Source organism: Bos indicus, chromosome 15, assembly GCF_029378745.1.
Source record: "Bos indicus isolate NIAB-ARS_2022 breed Sahiwal x Tharparkar chromosome 15, NIAB-ARS_B.indTharparkar_mat_pri_1.0, whole genome shotgun sequence".
In the NCBI taxonomy this organism is placed as follows: domain Eukaryota; kingdom Metazoa; phylum Chordata; class Mammalia; order Artiodactyla; family Bovidae; genus Bos; species Bos indicus.
In genome coordinates, this window is record NC_091774.1 from 52,952,129 (window position 1) to 52,974,873 (window position 22,745).

Below are 22,745 nucleotides of genomic sequence, written 5' to 3' on the forward strand. Positions count from 1 at the left end.
TCTATGTATATTTCCTTAAGAAATTCTTGCATAAATACACCAAGAGACACATACAAGAATGTTGATAGCAGTACTGTTTATAAAAGTAAAACAAAAACAACTAAAATTTCAGTTAAGAAAATGAGATGCAGTCACACGGGGAGCTTCCATTTTGCTAGTACTATTTCATTTCTGAAGCTGAGTGGTAAGCTAATGGGTAGTCATTTAATTTTTCTCTGAATGTATTTGTACATTTAGAAAATTTGATACATAGGTTTTAAAGTCCTATACCAAGGGTCAGAAACTATGGCCTGTGGGTCAAATCCAGCCTGATGTTTAGTTTTATAATAAAGTTTTACTGGAACACAGCCATTCATTTGCTTACATATTACCAATGACTATCCTACAGCATCAGAGTTGAGTGCCTGTAACAGAGCAATCTAAAATACTTATATTAGGCCCTTTACAGAAAATGCTGCTCACCTCTTTCTGTTCGATTTCAAGATATAGAATGCAAATGAAGAAGCAATTAATCCAAAATATATGAATACAATTATGGCTATGGTTACTGGGGACAATGATGACCAGGGTTATTGATAGTCAGATTAAGGAGGATGGGAGCAAAACAAAAACTAAATAAGCTTTAGATCTCTGCTGTCCAATAGAACTTTCTGTGATGATGGTAATATTCTATATCTGTACTGTTCAATATGACAGCCACTACCCAAGGCACTTTTGAGTACCTAAAATGTGACTCTTGTTACTAAAGAACAGAATTAAAAATTTTACTTATGTTTAATTACTTTAAATAGTCACATGAACCTAAGGACTACCATATTTGATAGTACAGTTGCTGCTTCAGTTGTCACCTGAAATCTAGGAGGGGGTTCTTCAAGAAGAGTTGCCTCTAGTTTAGAAAGTTTCAGCCACTGATGGAAAGGCAAAAGTATGGATAATTTTTAAGGGCAAAGTTACAAATACATTTGAGAATCATACAATACTAAAAAAAAAAAACAGGCCAAATAATTACTCCCTCCAAGAAAAAGTATGTAAAGAGAAGCAGAGAGCCAGTCTTGACTCTTCTGTTGAAGTCAACCTCTTTGAGGTCTTCCATGTTAATTTATTAAGTGAATAAACATTACTAGGTGAATCAGAGGTATAACATCTAGAGCGATGGCAGGGAAACCAGAAGAGTTATGATTTAAAATCAAGAAGATGAGAGTTACAAATTCTACATGAGAATGAAGAAGACTTTTGGAATAATTAGTATTTTAGTCAGAAAAGCCTTAAAAATAAGAGGCCTGGATACCAATAATGACTTTCTCTTCATTTAACCAAGACAAATGTCTGTAAAAGATACACCATATTATCGTATTTTCTATATTTTGGTCACATATAAAGATGTTCACCTTTTGTTACTTTGCCTAATTATCAACTAGTCAGATATGTTTGGCATCCACTTAATATCTGTCTAGAAATAGGGTCCTGGTATTAAGTTCATCTGGTCAAGGCTGTGGTTTTTCCTGTGGTCATGTATGGATGTGAGAGTTGGACTGTGAAGAAGGCTGAGCGCCGAAGAATTGATGCTTTTGAACTGTGGTGTTGGAGAAGACTCTTGAGAGTCCCTTGGACTGCAAGGAGATCAACCAGTTCATTCTGAAGGAGATCAGCCCTGGGATTTCTTTGGAGGGAATGATGCTAAAGCTGAAACTCCAGTACTTTGGCCACCTCATGCGAAGAGTTGACTCATTGGAAAAGACTCTGATGCTGGGAGGGACTGGGGGCAAGAGGAGAAGGGGACGACAGAGGATGAGATGGCTGGATGGCATCACTGACTTGATGGACGTGAGTCTGGGTGAACTCCGGGAGTTGGTGATGGACAGGGAGGCCTGGCGTGCTGCGATTCATGAGGTCGCAAAGAGTCGGACACGACTCAGCGACTGATCCGATCTGATTAAGCTCTCAAAAAGTCTTTCATTAGATTGACATTTTGTTCTCTTTTCTACTAGGATGCATTATACTTCATTGTTCCTCATCCAAACCACTAAGAAAATATTTCGCAAGCTTCTAAAAGTAAAAATATCAGCTTATATATTGCACAAGAACACTACAAAAAAGGAGCATTTGAGGAACAAATTACAAGACGTCCTAGCAGTCAGCTGAACTGCTTTCCCATAGATTTGATGAAATCAGTTATCCAGTTTGCATGGCCAAGCAACAGCTCTTTTTTTGTTGTTGCTATTGTTGTTTTATTTTGGTGTTCAAAAAAACCTGCCTGACAATACGCAGACACTAGCAATATATTTAATGTCCACTCTAATCATAAAGTATACAAAGTATTCCTTGGGAAACCTGTCTAAATACTTTTATTTAGAAACTGACATGATCTTACTCTTTAGAATAATCATGACGGGGCAGAATTTGCAATTTTCAATTGTTAATTTTATTCTATAGTTCTCTCAGAATTTATGACATTCATGGTATGTTACTGCTTATTATACTAAATTTTACTATCAATAATATTGGAATGGTATGTAGAAAAGAACACAGCATGAAATCTAGGAAAGATATGGGTATGAAGTTACAGAAATCTTGATTTAAGTCCTAACTATTATATAGATCAGCTGAATCTCACTGTGCCTCCACCATCTGATTTGTAAAACAGGGAAAAACACAATATTTACTTCGAAAGATATTATGAAATAATGAAATTATGAAAAGCTAAATGAAATAATGTATTTTAAGCTACCTAGAGAAGAACCTAGCAATGTTAGACATCCAAACAGTTGCTCTATTCTCACTCCCAAGCATTCAAGGTCTCTTCTACGCTCTCCCCATCCTTATCCTAAAAAAGTAAGATTTATTTAAAACAGAATAACAGAATTTATGTTATTTAATAGGATGATAATGACATGTATGCCAATTTTCAAAATTAACAAAACACTCTTCATTGTCTTATTCACTCCTGACAGAAATCAAAAGAGATACGATAGGGCAGGATTATTCCACAATTAACAAGGAAAGAGGAAATAAGTCTAATGAATGGGTATAATTTAAAGAGCTAATGGCACCAGCTCTGAAGGCAGAGAAACCTGCCAGAGTTGAATCCAGGCTTTGTCATAGTTTCCTCATTTGTAAAATGAGAATGATTCATTCTGCAAGGATAAAAATGAGAGTAATCGTTCATTCACTCTTCGATAAGTATTAATTTATAAACATTCACATGTATTAGGAATCAAACACTGTACTAGATAGCAAGGATGGAGCCTCAAGTGATACAGACAATAATTACTGTCCTCATGGAATGTATAATTAAGTGGAAGATAAGGCAGTTATCATATAAATCACATAAATACAGGTAAAACTACAACCATGTTTCAAAGTGCTTCAAAGATGTGATAAATCATTTTATGAGACCATCAGATTGGGTGGGAGTGTAACTGGGTTAAGGAGAACACAAGAAAAGAGATCTGAAGAAATGATGAAAAGAGCAAAGTAGTAGTTCTGATCAGCTCAAGAGGAGAGATATAAAGATACTGATATTCAGCTTCCCCTACAAACGGCCCACCAGAACACCATTTAGGGAAGCTCAAAGTTCATAAGTCCTACCCACAGACTAAAAGGGAGACCACGTACGGAAAAGAAAACTTCAAAATAAACTCTATCATTGAGACCATCAGAATTAAAAAGAGAAGATAAAGCACAGAAACCTGTTATATATAAAAAAAGGGATATTCAGGATATTAAAGGATCAAAATTTAGGATAATAAATGAACGAAAGAACAAAAGGATATTAAAACCATGCTGAAAATAATTAAAAACTTAACAAAAAACTATAAAGCTGAAGAGGTATCTCAGACAGTAGAGCATAATGAAAAAGGACAATAAAAGAAGAAAAAATAAATTTGCAGGACTAGACCTGGAGATCTAACATCTTAATAACAGGAGTTCCAGAAAGAGAAAAAAAAAAGGGAAAAACTAATTTAAGAATCAAAGGACATTCTAGAAATATTTCATAAGCTGAAAAGAAAAAACACTAGAGCAGATATGAAGGATGAAGAATCAGATGGTTCAGAGTTCTCAATATCTTTGTGACCCCATGGACTATACAAGACAACAGGAAACAAGATAACAATCGTCTTCAATATTTGAATAAAAAAGGCTTTTAACCTTTAATTCTACACCTAAGTATGAGCACAGAAAAATAACACCTTCATAACATAGTATGTTAAAAAACTTACCTCTCATGCCCACTCTCTCAAGAAAGTACTAGAGGATGTATTCCACCAAGGAGCAAAGTATACTAAGAACAAAGAAAATGCGATACAGGCAGTTGAGGACACTACACAGGAGACAGGCGAAGAGAGGTCCCAGAATAACCCCATTACAGGGCACACAGAGGGCAATTAAACCAGACCAGAGCAGTGTAACACAAAAGATAAACATAAGGAGGGCTGTCGTCTAAGATGCTATCAACTGTTAATCTAAGAATAGAACATCCCAGAAATATAAGGGAAAAAAACAGGAATAGTCAATTGTTTTAAATCCCTGAGAAGGTGCGAGGGAATGAGATACCATCCAAAGCTGAAGTGAAACGATCATCTTTAGAAAGGAGAAACAACTCTTGATATTAGACTTCTTGGAAGAGTCTTCAATACAGATGAAGCCTGTAATAGGACAGTAATGGAATTCCCTTTTAATGGTTTCTCTTTTCTCTAAAAATTAGCAAGAAAGACCACCTGCCAAGTGTGAAAGAGCTGGGATAAGTCTGAGATTTTAAGAAAAGGGAAAAAGTTGACAAAATTGTTGAAAATAGTAGAGAAAGTCAATCAGGGAAATACAGGAGGATATCTGAACAGTTTTGAGGATCCATTTGAAACTGGTTCCACGTTAATTTGGGCTTCCCTGGTAGCTCAGATGGTAAAGAATCCACCTGCAATGCATAGGACCTCGGTTCCATCCCTGGGTTGGGAAGATCCCCTGGAGGAGGACCTGGCAACCCACCCCAGTATTCTTGCCTGGAGAATCCCCATGGACAGAGGAGCCTGGTGGGATACAGTCCATGGGGTCACAAAGAGTTAGACATGACTTAGCAACTAAGCCCAGCACAGCCACATTAATTTATGATCATGAATCTGCTTTATTGAAAGATTTTCTTCGATAGGACTTGATTATTTAGATGCTGGTAAAGAGTGGTTCATCCAGAGTTGGGATTTCATTCATTTTACAGGCTAGTGTGTTATTTAAATAATGAACTATACACACTAACCAGGTCAAAGAAGAAAATGAGAAAGGATAATATGCATAAAGTGATTAGAATTGCCTGGAGAATCCCAGGGACGGGGGAGCCTGGTGGGCTGCCATCTATGGGGTTGCACAGAGTCAGACATGACTGAAGCGACTTAGCAGCAGCAGCAGCAGCAGCAGCAGGGTAATATCAAGTAATCAAAAAAAAAAAAAAAGACAGTTATGATTACTACTATCCATGGTCCTTTTATGTGAATTCATTATTCTGATTTATCATTTCTAAATTATCTCTCTTTAACTAGTCTGGGCCCTTTAAGAATAAGAAGAGTGTCTTGTTTATTTTTGCTTCTTCCAAAGCCTAGCACAGTAGCTACCATACTATAGTGAAAGTGAAGTCACTCAGTAGTGTCGGACTCTTTGCGATCCCGTGGACTGTAGCCCACCAGGCTCCTGGGTCCATGGGATTCTCCAGGCAATACTGGAGTGGGTTGCCATTTCCTTCTCCAACCATACTATAAGTAACTATTAAATGTGTATCATTGTATGATAAAATCAATGACTTAAATTTCCTGCTTTCAAGCTATTCATATAAAACCTTTTTAATTAATTTTTTTTTGGAGTATAGTTACTTTACAATGTTGTGTTAGTTTCTACTGTAGAAGAAAGTGAATCAGTTATACGTATACATATATCCCCTCTTTTTTGGATTTCCTTCCCATTTAGGTCACCACAGAGCATATAATAGAATTCCCTGGGCTGTACAGCAGGTTCTCACTGGTTATCTATTTTGTACATATTATCAATAGTGTATATATGTCAATCCCAATCGCTCAATTCCTCCCACGTACCCACTATCCCCTTGATATTCATACATTTGTTCTCTACATCTGAGTCTCTACTTCTGCTTTGCACATAAGATCATCTATACCATCATAAAAATTTTGTTTAAAAGATTCCAGTTAAGCTATTAACAAAAGTCCAGAAACATTAACAAAAATCCAGAAAATAGACAGCCACTAAAGGGCCACTATCAATTCAATGATAGAAACTTACTAAGTAGCTAACAGTATAATTAATAGATATTATTCAATATTGCAGACTACAGAATTTGCATAACGAAGGAAATGAATTAGCACACACAATGTGAAATTTGAGAATACAATTTCCTGTTTCTAAAGGACAGGAGGGATTCCTGCCTTGATTTTTTATCATTCAATACCCTATAATGTTTCATGAAATGAGTAATCTGAAGCACATCTACCCAATGATGATCAAATACCTAGGTGTAAAAGGACTTCAAAGTGTATTCAAAGATACATAATCTGAGGTCCAGCTAGGGCCCATTAATCTCCTCTTTTTTTCTGGCAGGAAGCAGATCCCCAAATAATACTGTACCTTTGCTGGTATATAAAAGGTCATAGGATTTTAGGTAAGAAATCTTTTTTGACTGTGGATTCAATTAAAAAAATATATATTTTATTTTTGCTACTGTTTAAATTAATACAATGTTCATTTAAAAATATTCAAAGGGGAAAGTATATATTTGCCAAGTCTCCAGTTGGTCCTTGTAAGTCTGAAGCACATGCAACCCCTAATAACATGTCTAAACTTCTAGGTCAACTATTTTATGGGAAAATGTCTGAAGAGTTCTCGTCTGAGATGTCAAAATAATTCAGATCTCTCTCATCTCTTATATTCTAACCAGCAGAAGTCAGAATAGCACAGAAATCAGGAAAAGGGGTTTCACACAATAAATCAAAAGGAAATAAAAAAACTGCAATAGGATACTTCTTAGTTCAGTAGTACTCTCTCCATCCCTTCATTTTTCCTTAAAGGTTCCAGTATATGACCTGTCTCTATTTTCAAGGAAAGAACTTGTAGTTTCTGGACAGTTTATCTCTTTCTCAGAGCCATCATATCAAAAAAAAAAAAGGAAAAAACAATAACTTGCTGCACTCCCTTCTCAACATCTCTGATTTGTAGAGCAAGCAATTCAATCAAAGCAATGTGTTTGGACAGTCATTAAGAATAATGTATTTGAGAGGGATGGGTTGAAAATAAAAACAGAATAATCAAGTTTGGGCCCTTGAGAAGACAGAAGAAAAAGAGATACAATTTCAAAGCAGAACTTGTCTACCAGCCATGAGGGCAAAACTGGCAGCAGGTTAAAAAAAGTTTCTTCTCCACCCTTTGTCTTTTCCTTGAGTTAAAGTTAAAGATACATATAGATGTATAAATAGAGGAAAACCAAGATCGAATTTTCGTATATAAGTAACTGTAACCCATTCTAACATCCTCATATAACTACTAGTTATATTTTCTCTTGTTTTACCCCTAGGCACCTCAAAATCATAAAACATTAATGCACAAGCTTATCTATCAATTAAGTATAAAATGATTAAATTTTAAAAATCTAAGCCTCTGACTGTGTGTATCACAATAAATTGTGGAAAATTCTGAAAGAGATGGGCATACCAGACCACCTGATCTGCCTCTTGAGAAACCTGTACGCAGGTCAGGAAGCAACAGTTAGAACTGGACATGGAACAACAGACTGGTTCCAAATAGGAAAAGGAGTATGTCAAGGCTGTATATTGTCACCCTGCTTATTTAACTTATATGCAGAGTACATCATGAGAAACGTTGGGCTGGATGAAGCACAAGCTGGAATCAAGATTGCCGGGAGAAGTATCAATAACCTCAGAAATGCAGATGACACCACCCTTATGGCAGAAAGTGAAGAGGAACTAAAAAGCCTCCTGATGAAAGTGAAAGAGGAGAGTGAAAAAGTTGGCTTAAAGCTCAACATTCAGAAAACGAAGATCATGGCACCCAGTCCCATCACTTCATGGCAGATAGATGGGGAAACAGTGGAAACAGTGGCTGACTTTATTTTTCTGGGCTCCAAAATCACTGCAGATGGTGACTGCAGCAATGAAATTAAAAGACGTTTACTCCTTGGAAGGAAAGTTATGACCAATCTAGACAGCATATTAAAAAGCAGAGACATTACTTTGCCAACAAAGGTCCAACTAGTCAAGGCTATCGTTTTTCCTGTGGTCATGTATGGATGTGAGAGTTGGACTATAAAGAAGGCTGAGTGCCGAAGAATTGATGCTTTTGAACTGTGGTGTTGGAGAAGACTCTTGAGAGTCCCTTGGACTGCAAGGAGATCCAACCAGTCCATCCTAAAGGAAATCAGTCCTGGGTGTTCACTGGAAGGACTGATGTTGAAGCTGAAACTCCAATACTTTGGCCACCTGATGCAAAGAGCTGACTCACTGGAAAAGACCCTGATGCTGGGAAAGATTGAGGGCAGGAGGAGAAGGGGACAACAGAGGATGAGATGGTTGGATGGCATCACCAACTTGATGGACATGGGTTTGGGTGAACTCCGGGAGTTGGTAATGGACAGGGAGACCTGGTGTGCTACAGTTCACGGGGTCGCAAAAAGTCAGACGTGACTGAGTGACTGAACTGAACTGAACTGAAGCTTTTAAAAAATAATCATATATTAATAAACACTATACAGTAAATAAATGCTGCTGCTAGGGAATAATACAACCTTTTACTATGATTTTTCTTAAACATTTTCTTATACTAAAATTAATTCAGAATTATATGAAACAGAGGTTACATAGACAATACAAAGTATATTCCATATTCCAGCAAAAAGCAAGGTATTGCCTGCTATTCTATAGACTCAATCCCATACACCCAACAGTCAACTCAAACAAAATTACTGCAGATATTAAGGCTGTATTACCTTCATGATATTAACTAAATCTGTTTGATAGTAGCGATCCTGGTGTGCATTTGCTGCCGCTAATGTAAGAAGATAATCATTCCTTGCGTGGGTAGCTTTGGAATTACACTCAGATCGCCGGGCTTTTAACTAAAACATAGTAAGAGGAAAAAATAGTTAGTGCAAACCGACACAGCACTGAAAAACATACAAGGGCACTACCACTCTTAATCGGTTCCCCAATAAGAGTAAAGATGACCAGGTGAAGACACATTTATATGCATGTAAGAATTCTTCAGCACTACTGAAGAACTCAATAAACAGTGACTAGAACTTTGTCACACAGTAAGTTCAGTTCAGTTCAGTCACTCAGTTGTGTCCGACTCTTTGCGGCCCCATGAGCTGCAGCACGCCAGGCCTCACATAATAAGAGGGTTTTCAAATATTTATTATTTATACTTTATGTATTTTCAAAGCTCTTGAGAGAACTTCAAAATTGTATGCTCATTTTATTCTGATGGGACAATAATGATTCTCAAATTAAGTAAGTCTCTTATCTTCAAAGACATCAGTAAATCTGCTGGAGTTAGAAAATCATTTAAAAAAAAATCAACACCCTCTAATGTGGCAAAAGAAATGCATGCTAGAGGGGAGCTTAGCAGACAAAGGCAGGTCACTAAGTTTATTTATCAGGTATTCTACAGCTTGAGGATACCACAGGAAAAATTTACCTGCATCTGGCCTAGAATATTGTGCTTAGAGGTATAAACCTAAGTGAAATGGATTTTGTAAAGCTTTCTAAAGCCCAAAGACCAGTTAAAGTCTCTTGGACTAAGTGCTAAAGGCAACAGTCCTAAACAGGTTAGGCACAGAAATTTACCTCTAAAGCAATCTTGAGAAGCAGGGAGTATCCAAAGGGCTGACACCTCGTTGAAAAACTCCATGAACTGGGAAAAAAGTTCTTCCCTAATGACTTTAAAATGCTTCTCTATATGGAAACTAGATGGAAATAATTTAACTGCACCTTCAAAAGGCCCAGTTCTTTTTTTTTTTAAGCTAAGGTTTCTTGTGAAATAAAGTTTTCAAAAACTCACCTTTACGCTTGCCTTCTGTAAACTGATTCTTGATTGAAAAAGACTAAGTTTAGATCTATAATGAAAATAGAAAAGTATATTTAATAACTATCAAATTACATAATGATTATTATAATTAATAAATTTTTAAAAAAGTGACATTTTCCCATAACACCATTCTAAAAGAGAACTAGATAAATAGAAAACCAAACGCAATTATTATTTTCCTTTATTTTACTATAGGAAGAATTTAATATTATGGTGAAAAAGAAAATAGTGGGATTAATAAAATAAAAATATCCTGAATGAGAAAAATACAATTTGACAAATTTAGTATGTTGGTATTGCCTAATAAACAGAAGCCATCAAACTATAGGTTATTCCCAGTACCATATAGTTGCACATACTTTAGTACCTGCAAGGAAGCTTAAAGAAGCCCATGGACAACCAACCTATGGAGGCAAAGATTAGCAGGCTTCCCCGGCCTGTAACAATAGGCTGCAATAGGCTGTAACAATGCCAGGAAGGCAACCTACGGAATGATATTGACAGGCCCTACAAAGGCCTTAATTCCATCATGTCTCCCACTAACAGTTCTTGTTGGAGTGCTCCCTCCACTCTTAACATAGTACTCAGAACATAGTGATAAAGCCCTGCAACTTTCTACCCTGTATGATTTTACTCTGTTTAACCTTCTCTTTTCTGGGGTACTTATTTCTCTCAATCCCTCTCAGCTTGTGAGGGGAACCACAATTAAAATCAGTAATAAAAATATGGTGAAGTGAAGTGAAGTCGCTCAGTTGTGTCCGACTCTTTGCGACCACCAGGCTCATCCATCCATGGGATTCTCCAGGCAAGTATACTGGAGTAGGTTGCCATTTCGCTTTACCCAAACAACTAGAGGTAAAAGTAAGGAGAAAGTCAACAGACAAATGCTAAAGAACAACCAACATTCCCACGACCAGTGATTTTTGAAGCTGCAATGTTTGTCTTGACTACCGTGTCATGGTGATTGCCATGGGAAAAGTCAATGCATGTGCTGGACACTATGCCATAATATCAAGTAAAGTTGCAGGCTATTTGGTACTGGAAGACAGAGCAAGACAGTCTCTGATGAGCCAATGTGAAGAGGATAGCAAAAGCTGTCTCTCAACTTTCTAAAAAGAGAAAAACACTCTCTTATTAGATGCACAAATATGCATCCCAACTGCTCCACTGTTTAAAAAAAATAGTTGGATCTAAAATACTCCTGTTATTTTTCTACTTTGTTATTATATTCATACTTGATGGGGGTTTTATTAGTCAGATTCCTATTCATTTTGATCTAGAAAAGCAAAGGCTACAGACTTTAAAATTGGAGTGCCTGTTCAGGGTTAAGAAAGACTGTGTTTGGGGTATACTCATTTCTACTTTTTTTGTAGCCATTATCTAAATAGTCTGAGTTGCATCTGGATTTTCTAATATAAGGATTTAAGTTTATGGTTTCTGCTTCATTTGCCAATCCTCACACAATCCTTGGGTGGCAATAAAGAAAATACTAGTAACAAGTAAAATAATAAAGTTTCTAACTTCAAAGATTATCATCTAGAACAAATAAAATATATATTGATACAAACAATGAACTATACTGCATACTCCCCCTTCCTCACCCACTTTCCAAATGTTAATGTTCCTTAGGTTTCCAAACTCAACTTCTCATCTCATTTTATATATGATGCCATCATTTTAACTATCATCTGATATGCAACTAACCCCCAAAGCAAGATCTTCAGGCCCAAATTCTCCTGTGAGTCAGATATATAACCTTCTACCAAATACATTAACTCCACGGTCCCACAGGTTTTTCAGAACCTATATATTTAAAGTGGAACTCATCCATCAAACTGTATACTTCCTTCTATGCTCTCTCCTAATGTACACATCTGAATGTACACATCCCATTACCTGTCAAATCATCTGTCAAAACTGTATATACCCCAGTTTTCACTTCCCCTTCCTGGTCTTTCTTCTCATCTCTACTTAGAAAAACCATTCTTCAGAACTGTGCCCAAATACCACTTCTTCTATAAAGGTTTCCTTTCTCATTAGGCAAAATTAATCTATCTTCTAGACTTATATAACAGTGTTTTCACATAACTACTAAAATAATTACTAGGTGACATTTGGCATTTACTTTCTTTGAGTTTACTGTGAATAAACAAACCATAAATTTACTTTAATACACATTTGTTTTTAATTCTAGGCTTTAGACATTTTGAGGGCAAAGCTTATCTTACTGATTTCTGGATCCATGGTACCCAGTATAGACTAATCATTCAAAAAAAAAAAACTTAGCAAGTGAATAAAGAGATATTTCTTTCCCTGTTGTAGAATTAATTTTCATGAAAAGTTACACGTGGAACTAAATGTCTGATCTGCTGTACCCTCTTTGAATCTGAACCATATTAGGAGGCAGTTTCTTGTGATCAGCATCTGTGCCAAATCCATTTGTGTGTGTGTTAGTCGCTCAGTCGTGTCCAACTCTTTGTGATCCCGCGGACTGTAGCCTGTCAGGCTTCTCTGTCCATGGAATTCTCCAGGCAAGAATACTAGAGGGGATTGCCATTCCCTTCTCCAGAGGAACTTCCCCACCCGGGAATCGAACCCTGATCTTCTGCATCCCAGGCAGATTCTTAACCGTTTGAGCTACAGGAAAGTCCCTGTGTCAAATCCATACCTCTCAAGAAAAGCCCCATAACTGTCCTCATTTTCACCCGTGGACCTTGGCTCAAGTAGGTATTTATATATGCTCTACAAAATCTGTCAATTCTCTGTTTTCAAATCTCTGAGAATTTAAAAAAACAAGTTCTTAAAAACCACCATGACAGGATATCCCTAATTGGAGAGAATCTAATCTAAAAACTTCAGATCTTACTGAGAAGATGGGTTCACCAACTCTTAAGAAAGTATAGGAAATATCTGTATGCTTATAAAAATAAAATAATTAAGAAAATAAACTAAGGGAAATGTTAAATATGTTTTCCAGTAACATTAAGCACGTTATGAATATTCATTTACCATCCCTTGGTACAAAATACACTTTCCAGGAGCCCCTAAATTTTCACAACATTTGCCTATGAGATTGCTTAATTTCCTGCAGACAGAAAAATATATTAGAAAGATACCCCTGACTCCTTCCTAGTCTGCACAAGTGTTCAATTGTACAGACTTTCTGATTCCATGACTAGGAGTTCAAACTCCTACATTTTCCATCGGTGAACTGACTGAATGGGAGTCTTACCCTTCCTTATAGACATCTTCAGAATACCATTCAAAAACACAGGTGTCCTTATTCTTAAGAAATTTTAATCTTTCCTCAAGCTGTCATTGCAAAATTCTCTAACTGCTAGCTTTACATTTCTTTGTGTTATAAACTGCCAGTTCGTTCTTTTCCTAATTATTTTTAAATAAAGGACTTGTAATTCACATATACTGAAAGTGAAAATCACACACAGTTGCTAAAGCATACATTAAAAAGTGTATGTTAGAACTTCATATAAGAGAAAATTCTAGAGCAGGATTTCTACACTGAGGTCAGTGCTCTTGTTCACTTGATGTGTCCATCATCCTTCAGTGGCACACTGAGCATCAGGGATTTTTCAACTACAATTGATTTAGTCTGGCATGAGAAAAATGAGGCTCTAAAACCCTGATATTCAGACATCTAAGCAACTTAAGCAGACTCTTGCTAAGCTTCCAATACAATGTTCATTTGTCTTCTTTCTTTTTCAAAATTCAATTTAATGTGAAAACTGATCAAACATTCTCATTTTGCTAATATTAATGTAAATAAAATCAACCAATGTAAGAGAAAAATTTGATCTAAAGTATGTAACATTTACAGGTCTGATGAAATGCCCTGTACTAACAGAAAACAAAGTACTGGCAAAAATAACATTTATTTGCATAATTACTTTTTCAGAAATGCTAAAACACATACTTTGACTCGATGTCAGCTTTCTCTCGTACTGCATGAGCCATCTGTTCAGTCTCAAAGTACTTCTTCTTGCCTTTAGCTAAATCTTTTACTGTCTCTTGCAGTTCAGTTTGGATCTTTGTCAACTGGTCCACACACTGTAAAATACAAAGTGCAGTTATTATGATTTTAGTCTTTAGGCTTACAGAAAATGAGTCTGTCCTAAGAACTATGCACTATGCCCTCAGGATGGAAACCCAGGAGAAGAATCAGCACATTTAGAACCCTTCAAATTGCAAATTAAAACCCAGTGAACAGCTGGTACTCCCATTTCAAGTAATGTATGGAATAGTGTCACATTTTGCCTAATAACTCTGCTTTGAGAAATAACCTCTGAGTGCTGCTGATAACTGACTAGGGCATAAGAAGAGCAACAAAGAAAATGTTCTCAGTGTTGGAGCACAGCAATAAAGGCAAAAGATTAAAGCAATTCTGTAATCTTCATAATATTAATAAAGTCTCCTATCTATATGTTTGGGGAACTGACGGCACAAAGGATACTGAAGGATTCATGTCAGAAGTGAGTGAAGGAAGAGTGAAATCTGAGTTTAACATGGTAAGTCCAAGATGAAGGAGAAAACAAAGAAACCTGGGTACCACATAACAATTATTACTCAAAACTATCCCAAATTCAACTCTTTGGATACACATACAGATTCAAGGAGAAGGGACAGACATAATAACTCAAAGAAATATTTAATGAATAACTCTTATAACACAATGGGGCCCAAGTAACACTGCTTTGGGACCCTTCTGGATGTCCAAAGTGGAATTTTTTTCCCCAGTTGGAAACAGTTTGAGGCCAGTTTCCCCAGTTTGAGCTCAATTCAGCTCAAACCTCCATTGAAAAACTTCTGAGCGTGGAATAACACTGTCAATACATGGTGGAGACTGAAGAAATCAGCAAAGCAGGAAGAGACACTGGTTAAGAGACTACTGTGCCAGGATGAACAGTGTAGAGTAGAACAAGAACATCAGAAGAGCAAGGGTAAAGCACAAATAAATTGAAATTTAAACATTTGACATACAGGCTAGAGTTTCTCAGTAACTTAGGTGTTAAGAAAGGGACTACTCTACAGGAAGAGAGAGATCTGAAAGGTTCCCTATGGGTACATTTATTGAGCATGTAATAAGTGTCAGGTTATGAATAAAGGGTAGAACCAAACAAAAACACCTCTTTCCTCCTTCACGACAACCTAACACTCCCACAGAATAGTGTTAAACATCCCAATAATGCCAGGCTTGCATGTGTGAAGAGCTAAGAGAATGCTCCATGGCTACAATTAGATATTAATAGTCAGGTAGTGGAGCATAGCCTGAAAAAATACAGCTGTGTTTAATGGGCAAAAGGGATGGATTATTTAAAAGAGTCAGGTGTAAGGTATCTATATCCAAAATGTACATCCAAAACAATGAAACTTGGCCTCAGAAAAACTAATCAGTGAAGGGAAGCCCAAGAGTCCCATGGTGATACACAGCACTGAAAAGGTTGCTAATTTGAATATTTTGAGAGGAAATGAAACACAGTAGGTCAAAGGTTTTCCTGAGGATTGCAAGCCATGTGGGTAGAATCTTGGAATATTCACACAGAGTGAACACCATGGGTACATGTACATGAGCACATACACACAAGCACATGCATATACACACACACACACACAGAGCCACTCACTCCTTATATCCCTACCCTTTGAAGGAAAAGACATCTCTCCTTACTCCCAGGTTAAGCTAATAACTCATAAATATTAATTAATTTCCATCTATAAAAGGTTGTTAATTAAATTACATTCTATATGTGCCACAATATTAGATGAATTTTGTGTTATTCATATTTTTAAAAGCACTTCTCAAAAATCTCTTCATTAAACTCTAGTTGGGTCTATCCTACTTGCTTTTTCTCTTTACATAAGTTTCTAAGATAGTTTATCAAACAGTATTAGAGAGAGCCTGTGTGCACAATGAAGAGATCTCTTGTGACCTTCTTCCCTAGCATTCATTAAAATAACAACCAAGTGTTTTCCACCACCCAAGTGGATTCTTTCAAGTGACAGTAATTTGGGTTCTTCTTCAAAGGAAAATGCCTGCACACAGCAAAATATCAAAAATATTTATTAAATAAGTCATCAAACTTAATTTGCAAAGGAATAGGATTTCCTTTCCAATTTTTAAAATAAAATTTTTTTTTTCTGTAGAAATATAATTTTCGGAGGAGGATTAAGTTATATACTTAAAAAGAAGCTTAATAGTACCTAGGTTAAGAAAAGCCTTGATGTGATACATGTCCAACTTTTTCCTAAGAGGTATTAGCACTGAATAGAGACATGAATGTAAGTTTACATTAGAGCTAAGGGATCATACAAAATGAAAAACGTGGATATTATAATTCAGAATTCTACTGAAGAAATTAAAAGTATGATTCCTGAGTATGACACAGATAATAGGATAGATAGACCTGCTAACAACTTGAAGGTTCTCTGACCCGGTAATCATGTCCTGGAAGTTCATCCTAAGAAAATAACTTAAAAAAAATTGAATTCTTATTACCTTAGTGGTAATAAAACAGAGGAATGATTACATAAAGCAGAATAAATGAAAGATGTATTCAGAAGTAAAAAATAATAAACATAAAGCTTGTATAGAAACATTAACAATAAATTAGGAAATAGAGAACGCAAAAAAACAGAATACTCTAAAAATAATTATCCATGTATTAATTACAACTACTATAAAAACTAAGAAGGTAAAGGAGTAGGAAACATAAATAGTCTACTGAGGTGAAGAAGCTATTTTTCTGTAAAACTATTTAAACAATAAATAAAATTGACAAAATAGAGAAAATTTTAAAAAAGAACATGAACATTAAAATGTTACAGAGGGGTTAACATTCAAATATATAAACAGTTCAAACAATTTGATATTAAAAAAAACCTGATTAAAAAATGGGCAGAAGACCTGAATAGACAATTTTCCAAAGAAGATATGCAGATGGCCAACAGGCACATGAAAAGATGCTCAACATCACTAGTCATCAGAAAAATGCACATCAAAACTACAGTGAGGTATGACTTCACACCTATCAGTATGACTATCATCAAAAAGACCACAAATAACAAACGCTGGCAAGGATGTGGGAAAAAAGGGAACCTTGGTACTCTGTTGGTGGGAATAAAAATTGGGGCAGCCACTGTGGCAAACAGTATGAAGGTTCCTTAAAAAAACTTAGAACTACCATATGATCCAATAGTCTACTCCTGGCAATATATCCATAGAAAATGAAAACACTAATTTAAAAAGATACATGCACCTCAGTGTTCATAGCAGCATTATTTACAATTGCCAAGATTTGGAAGTAATCTAAGTGCCCATCAACAGATGAATAGGTAAAGAAGATATGGTATACATATAGCTCACACACGAAGGAATACTACTCAGTCATAAAAAAGAATGAAAATTTGCCATTTGCAACAACATGGATGGATTTGGAGGGTATTATGCTTAGTGAAATAAGTCAGAGAAAGCCAAACAGTGTACATTAATACTTATATGTGGAATTTAAAAAATAAAGTAGTGAATACAACAAAGAAGAAGCAGACTCATATATATAAAGAACAGACCAGTGGTTACCAGTGGAGTGAGATAAGGGGAGAGGGGCAAGAGATAAGATACATGAATATATTGTGCAGCACGAAGAATATATCCAGTACTATATAGTAACTATAAATGAAGTATAATCTACAAATATTTTAAACCATTATATTATTCAACTCAAAATAAATTAATACTATAAATCAACTATATTTCAATTAAAAAGATATTAGAGAATTTTAAGTCAAATTGGTTTTGATCATGAACAATTTGTTTTAGACTATCCTCTTCTACTCTATTAACTGTAAAAGTTAGACAACAGAGATTTTTAGAAATAGCCAGAATTAAAAAATAGCAATACACACTGGACTTAAGGGACTTGATATCTGGAAGAAGAGAAGCATAGCTAGGTAAGCTCTACATTCACCTTTACTTTTTCCCTTATGGCAATTTTTGAATCATGGTACAGAGAAGTACGGAGAAGGCAATGGCACCCCACTCCAGTACTCTTGCCTGGAGAATCCCATGGACGGAGGAGCCTGGTAGGCTGCAGTCCATGGGGTCGCTAAGAGTCAGACATGACTGAGCGACTTCACTTTCACTTTCACTTTCATGCACTGGAGGAGGACATGGCAACCCACTCCAGTGTTCTTGCTTGGAGAATCCCAGGGATGGGGGAGCCTGGTGGGCTGGTCTCTGGGGTCACACAGAGTCAGACACGACAGAAGCGACTTAGCAGCAGCAGCAGCAGCACAGAGAAGTAGAATATAAACAGAAAGTGGGTTTGTTTGTTTGGTTTTTTTTTTTTGCTCTTTTTAACTAGACTGTGGAAACAGAGGTTGGAGTTTGAGGGTGCCAAAAGAGTAGGAACTTGAGAGACTCAATCTTGGAAGTAGAGTACTACAGACAAGCAAGCCATAAAATCTGAATGCAATTTCCCCAAGTCATCAGTTGACTTCTAAATGGCATGTGTGGAATGAAGCTCCAAGAAATTCAGGAAAGAACAGTAGCTAAAAGGCTAATGAGCTGAGCAACGAACAGCTACATGAGCAGAGCAGCTACATGATGTTGAGAAGAAAAAGGCTGGAGTTCAAGTCTTGTCAAAACAGAAAGGCTTTGGTAAATATCCTATACTTTCAGGTAAGACCCCAGAAGTAAGGACAAAAGTGAAAAAGACAAGCCTAAAAAGTCTAACGCTAAATAGACCCTAACAGAATCAAAGTGATTAAATAGTATTCTATCTGCATGCTAAAAAACTTAACTCTCTTTGGAAACAGAAAACATCTTCCATAGCCTCTATAATTTTTATCCATAATATCCAGCACCATGAGGCTTACAAAAGCAGTAGACCCAAATAACTAAAAACAAACAAACAAAAAAACAGATAATGATAAAAAGAGACCTATAGTGTTCACATAGTGGAACTATGAAACAAAGATTAGGAGTAATACATTAAACAGGAGAAAGAAAAAACATGAAGAATTGCATCAGAAACATTGACTCCATTTTTTAAAAAATAAAAAATTCTAGAACTGAAGAATACACTAAGATTCCAAAAGATAAGTTTTAAAAGCAGATTAGAAATAGCAGAACAGCACAGGAGCACTATGCACAATAGTCAAGAAATGAAAACAACATTTGTAACGACCTATACGAAAACAGATTCTAAAAAAGAGTGGATATAAGTGTATATAACTACACTACAGCAGAAACTAAGACAACATTATAAATCAACGATACTCAAAAAAATTTAAAGATGTGGCATACACGATACACATACACACACTGGACTATTATTTAGGCATAAAAAGAGCAAAATTTTGCCATCTGCAGAAACATGGATGGACCTACAGAATATCATACTAAATGAAGACATAAGACAAAAACAAATATTATATGATAGCACTTATATGTGGAATCCAAAAAATGCAAATGAATCTATATACAAACAGAAATAGACTCACAGACATATAAAACAAACATATTATCAAAGAGAAAAAGCAGGAGAGAAGGGATAAATTAGTATGGGGAGGCCTTACAAATAGCTGTGAAAAGAAGAGAAGCGAAAAGCAAAGGAGAAAAGGAAAGATATAAACATCTGAATGCAGAGTTCCAAAGAATAGCAAGAAGAGATAAGAAAGCCTTCTTCAGTGATCAATGCAAAGAAATAGAGGAAAACAACAGAATGAGAAAGACTAGGGATCTCTTCAAGAAAATCAGAGATACCAAAGGAACATTTCACACAAAGATGAGCTCGATAAAGGACAGAAATGGTATGGACCTAACAGAAGCAGAAGATACTAGGAGGTGGCCAAAATACACAGAAGAACTGTACAAAAATGATCTTCACGACCCAGATAATCACGATGGTGTGATCACTGACCTAGAGCCAGACATCCTGGAATGTGAAGTCAAGTGGGCCTTAGAAAGCATCACTACGAACAAAGCTAGTGGAGGTGATGGAATTCCAGTTGAGCTATTCCAAATCCTGAAAGATGATGCTGTGAAAGTGCTGCACTCAATATGCCAGCAAATTTGGAAAACTCAGCAGTGGCCACAGGACTGGAAAAGGTCAGTTTTCATTCCAATCCCAAAGAAAGGCAATGCCAAAGAATGCTCAAACTACTGCACAACTGCACTCATCTCACATGCTAGTAAAGTAATGCTCAAAATTCTCCAAGCCAGGCTTCAGCAATATGTGAACTGTGAACTTCCTGATGTTCAAGCTGGTTTTAGAAAAGGCAGAGGAATCAGAGATCAAATTGCCAACATCCGCTGGATCATGGAAAAAGCAAGAGAGTTCCAGAAAAACATCTATTTCTGCTTTACTGACTATGCCAAAGCCTTTGACTGTGTGGATCACAATAAACTGTGGAAAATTCTGAAAGAGATGGGAATACCAGAACACCTGATCTGCCTCTTGAGAAATTTTATGCAGGTCAGTAAGCAACAGTTAGAATTGGACATGGAACAACAGACTGGTTCCAAATAGGAAAAGGAGTTCGTCAAGGCTGTATATTGTCACCCTGTTTATTTAACTTATATGCAGAGTACATCATGAGAAACGCTGGACTGGAAGAAGCACAAGCTGGAATCAAGATTGCCGGGAGAAATATCAATAACCTCAGATACGCAGATGACACCACCCTTACGGCAAAAAGTGAAGAGGAACTCAAAAGCCTCTTGATGAAAGTGAAAGTGGAGAGTGAAAAAGTTGGCTTAAAGCTCAACATTCAGAAAACAAAGATCATGGCATCTGGTCCCATCACTTCATGGGAAATAGATGGGGAAACAGTGGAAACAGTGTCAGACTTTATTTTTCTGGGCTCCAAAATCACTGCAGATGGTGACTGCAGCCATGAAATGAAAAGACGCTTACTCCTTGGAAGGAAAGTTATGACCAACCTGGATAGCATATTCAAAAGCAGAGACATTACTTTGCCAACAAAGGTCCGTTGAGTCAAGGCTATAGTTTTTCCTGTGGTCATGTATGGATGTGAGAGTTGGACTGTGAAGAAGGCTGAGCGCCGAAGAATTGATGCTTTTGAACTGTGGTGTTGGAGAAGACTCTTGGGAGTCCCTTGGAGTGCAAGGAGATCCAATCAGTCCATTCTGAAGGAGATCAGCCCTGGGATTTCTTTGGAGGGAATGATGCTAAAGCTGAAACTCCAGTACTTTGGCCACCTCATGCGAAGAGTTGATTCATTGGAAAAGACCATGATGCTGGGAGGGATTGGGGGCAGGAGGAGAAGGGGACGACAGAGGATGAGATGACTGGATGGCATCACTGACTCGATGGACGTGAGTCTGAGTGAACTCCGGGAGTTGGTGATGGACAGGGAGGCCTGGCGTGCTTCGATTCATGGGGTCGCAAAGAGTCGGACACGACTGAGCAACTGATCTGATCTGAACAGATGCAAACTACTACGAATAAAACAGGTAAGTAACAAGGATTTACTCTATAGCAATAGGGACCTATATTTAATATCTTGAAATAACTTTTACTGGAAAATGATCTGAAAAATATATAAAACTGAATCACTTTACCGTACACCTGAAAATAACACAGTACTGTAAATTAACTCTACTTCAATCTGTAAAAACACACAGAAAGAAAAAGATAAATAGCAGAACAGAGTGTTAATCAACTAGAAGGTAACAGTTGAAAATTCAGACTGAAGTGCAGAGAAAAGCACATTAATAAAGAAAGCGCAGAAAAAGTACAAAAGACATGGACAGAGACAAAAAGTCTAATAGCAAAGAAGTCCTAACAGGGAGGTAAATGGAATTATGTTATTAAAACATTTTTACATTGTTTAAGAGGTGACAAAATACTAATTCACAATAGACTTAAAGTTTGAAGAGCAGTAAAAGTATCAATTCATGGTAATTTACAGTACGTCAAAAAAGCACATTGCAATCTCTAAAGTAATTACTAAAAGAATAACAAAATTATAAAATTAAAAAGCTAATAGTGAAGGAAATTTCGATAATAAAATGTGTAAGATTGCTCAATGTCATTAATCACCAGGGAAACTACAAATCAAAACCACAATGAGATATCACCTCATACCTGTTAGGATGCTTATTACCAAAAAAACAAATGACAACAAGTATTGGCAAGGTTGGGGGGAAATTGGAACCCTTGTGCACTGTTGGTGAGAATGCAAAGTGGTGCAGCTCTTTATGGAAAAGAGTATAGTGATTCCTCAAAAAATTAAAACTACAACTACCACACATTATCCAGCAATCCAACTTCTAGGTATTTATCCAAAAGAAGTGAAATCAGGATCTCAAAGAATATTAGTATTCCCATGTTTACTGCAGCACTATTCACAAAAGTCAAAATATGGAAATAACCAAAATGTGGATAAATGCATGAATGTATTAAAAAATATGGTATATACATACAGTAGAATATTATTCAGCCTTAAAAAAGAAAGATATCCCATGCATGCATCCATGCAACAACATGGTTGAAACTAGAGGACATTATGCCAAGTGAAATAAGCCAGTCACAGAAGAACAAATACTGCATGATTCCACTTACATGAAATACATAAAATAATCAAACATAAAAAAATTCAGTTATACAAAATGA

At 36.4% G+C, this 22,745-nt stretch overlaps 1 protein-coding gene across 2 annotated transcripts in view; it reads right to left on the reverse strand.

Annotated features, from left to right (window-relative positions):
- FCHSD2 (FCH and double SH3 domains 2) overlaps window positions 1–22,745 on the reverse strand; it is a 256,209-nt gene that overhangs the window by 116,358 nt on the left and 117,106 nt on the right. For both annotated transcript variants that reach the window (XM_070767602.1, XM_019975329.2), the window contains exons 6-8: window positions 14,024–14,157; window positions 10,066–10,120; window positions 8,993–9,121 (exon numbers count right to left, since the gene is read on the reverse strand). In XM_070767602.1, the coding sequence (XP_070623703.1) occupies window positions 8,993–9,121; window positions 10,066–10,120; window positions 14,024–14,157 (318 nt within the window). The remainder of the gene's footprint in view (window positions 1–8,992; window positions 9,122–10,065; window positions 10,121–14,023; window positions 14,158–22,745) is intronic.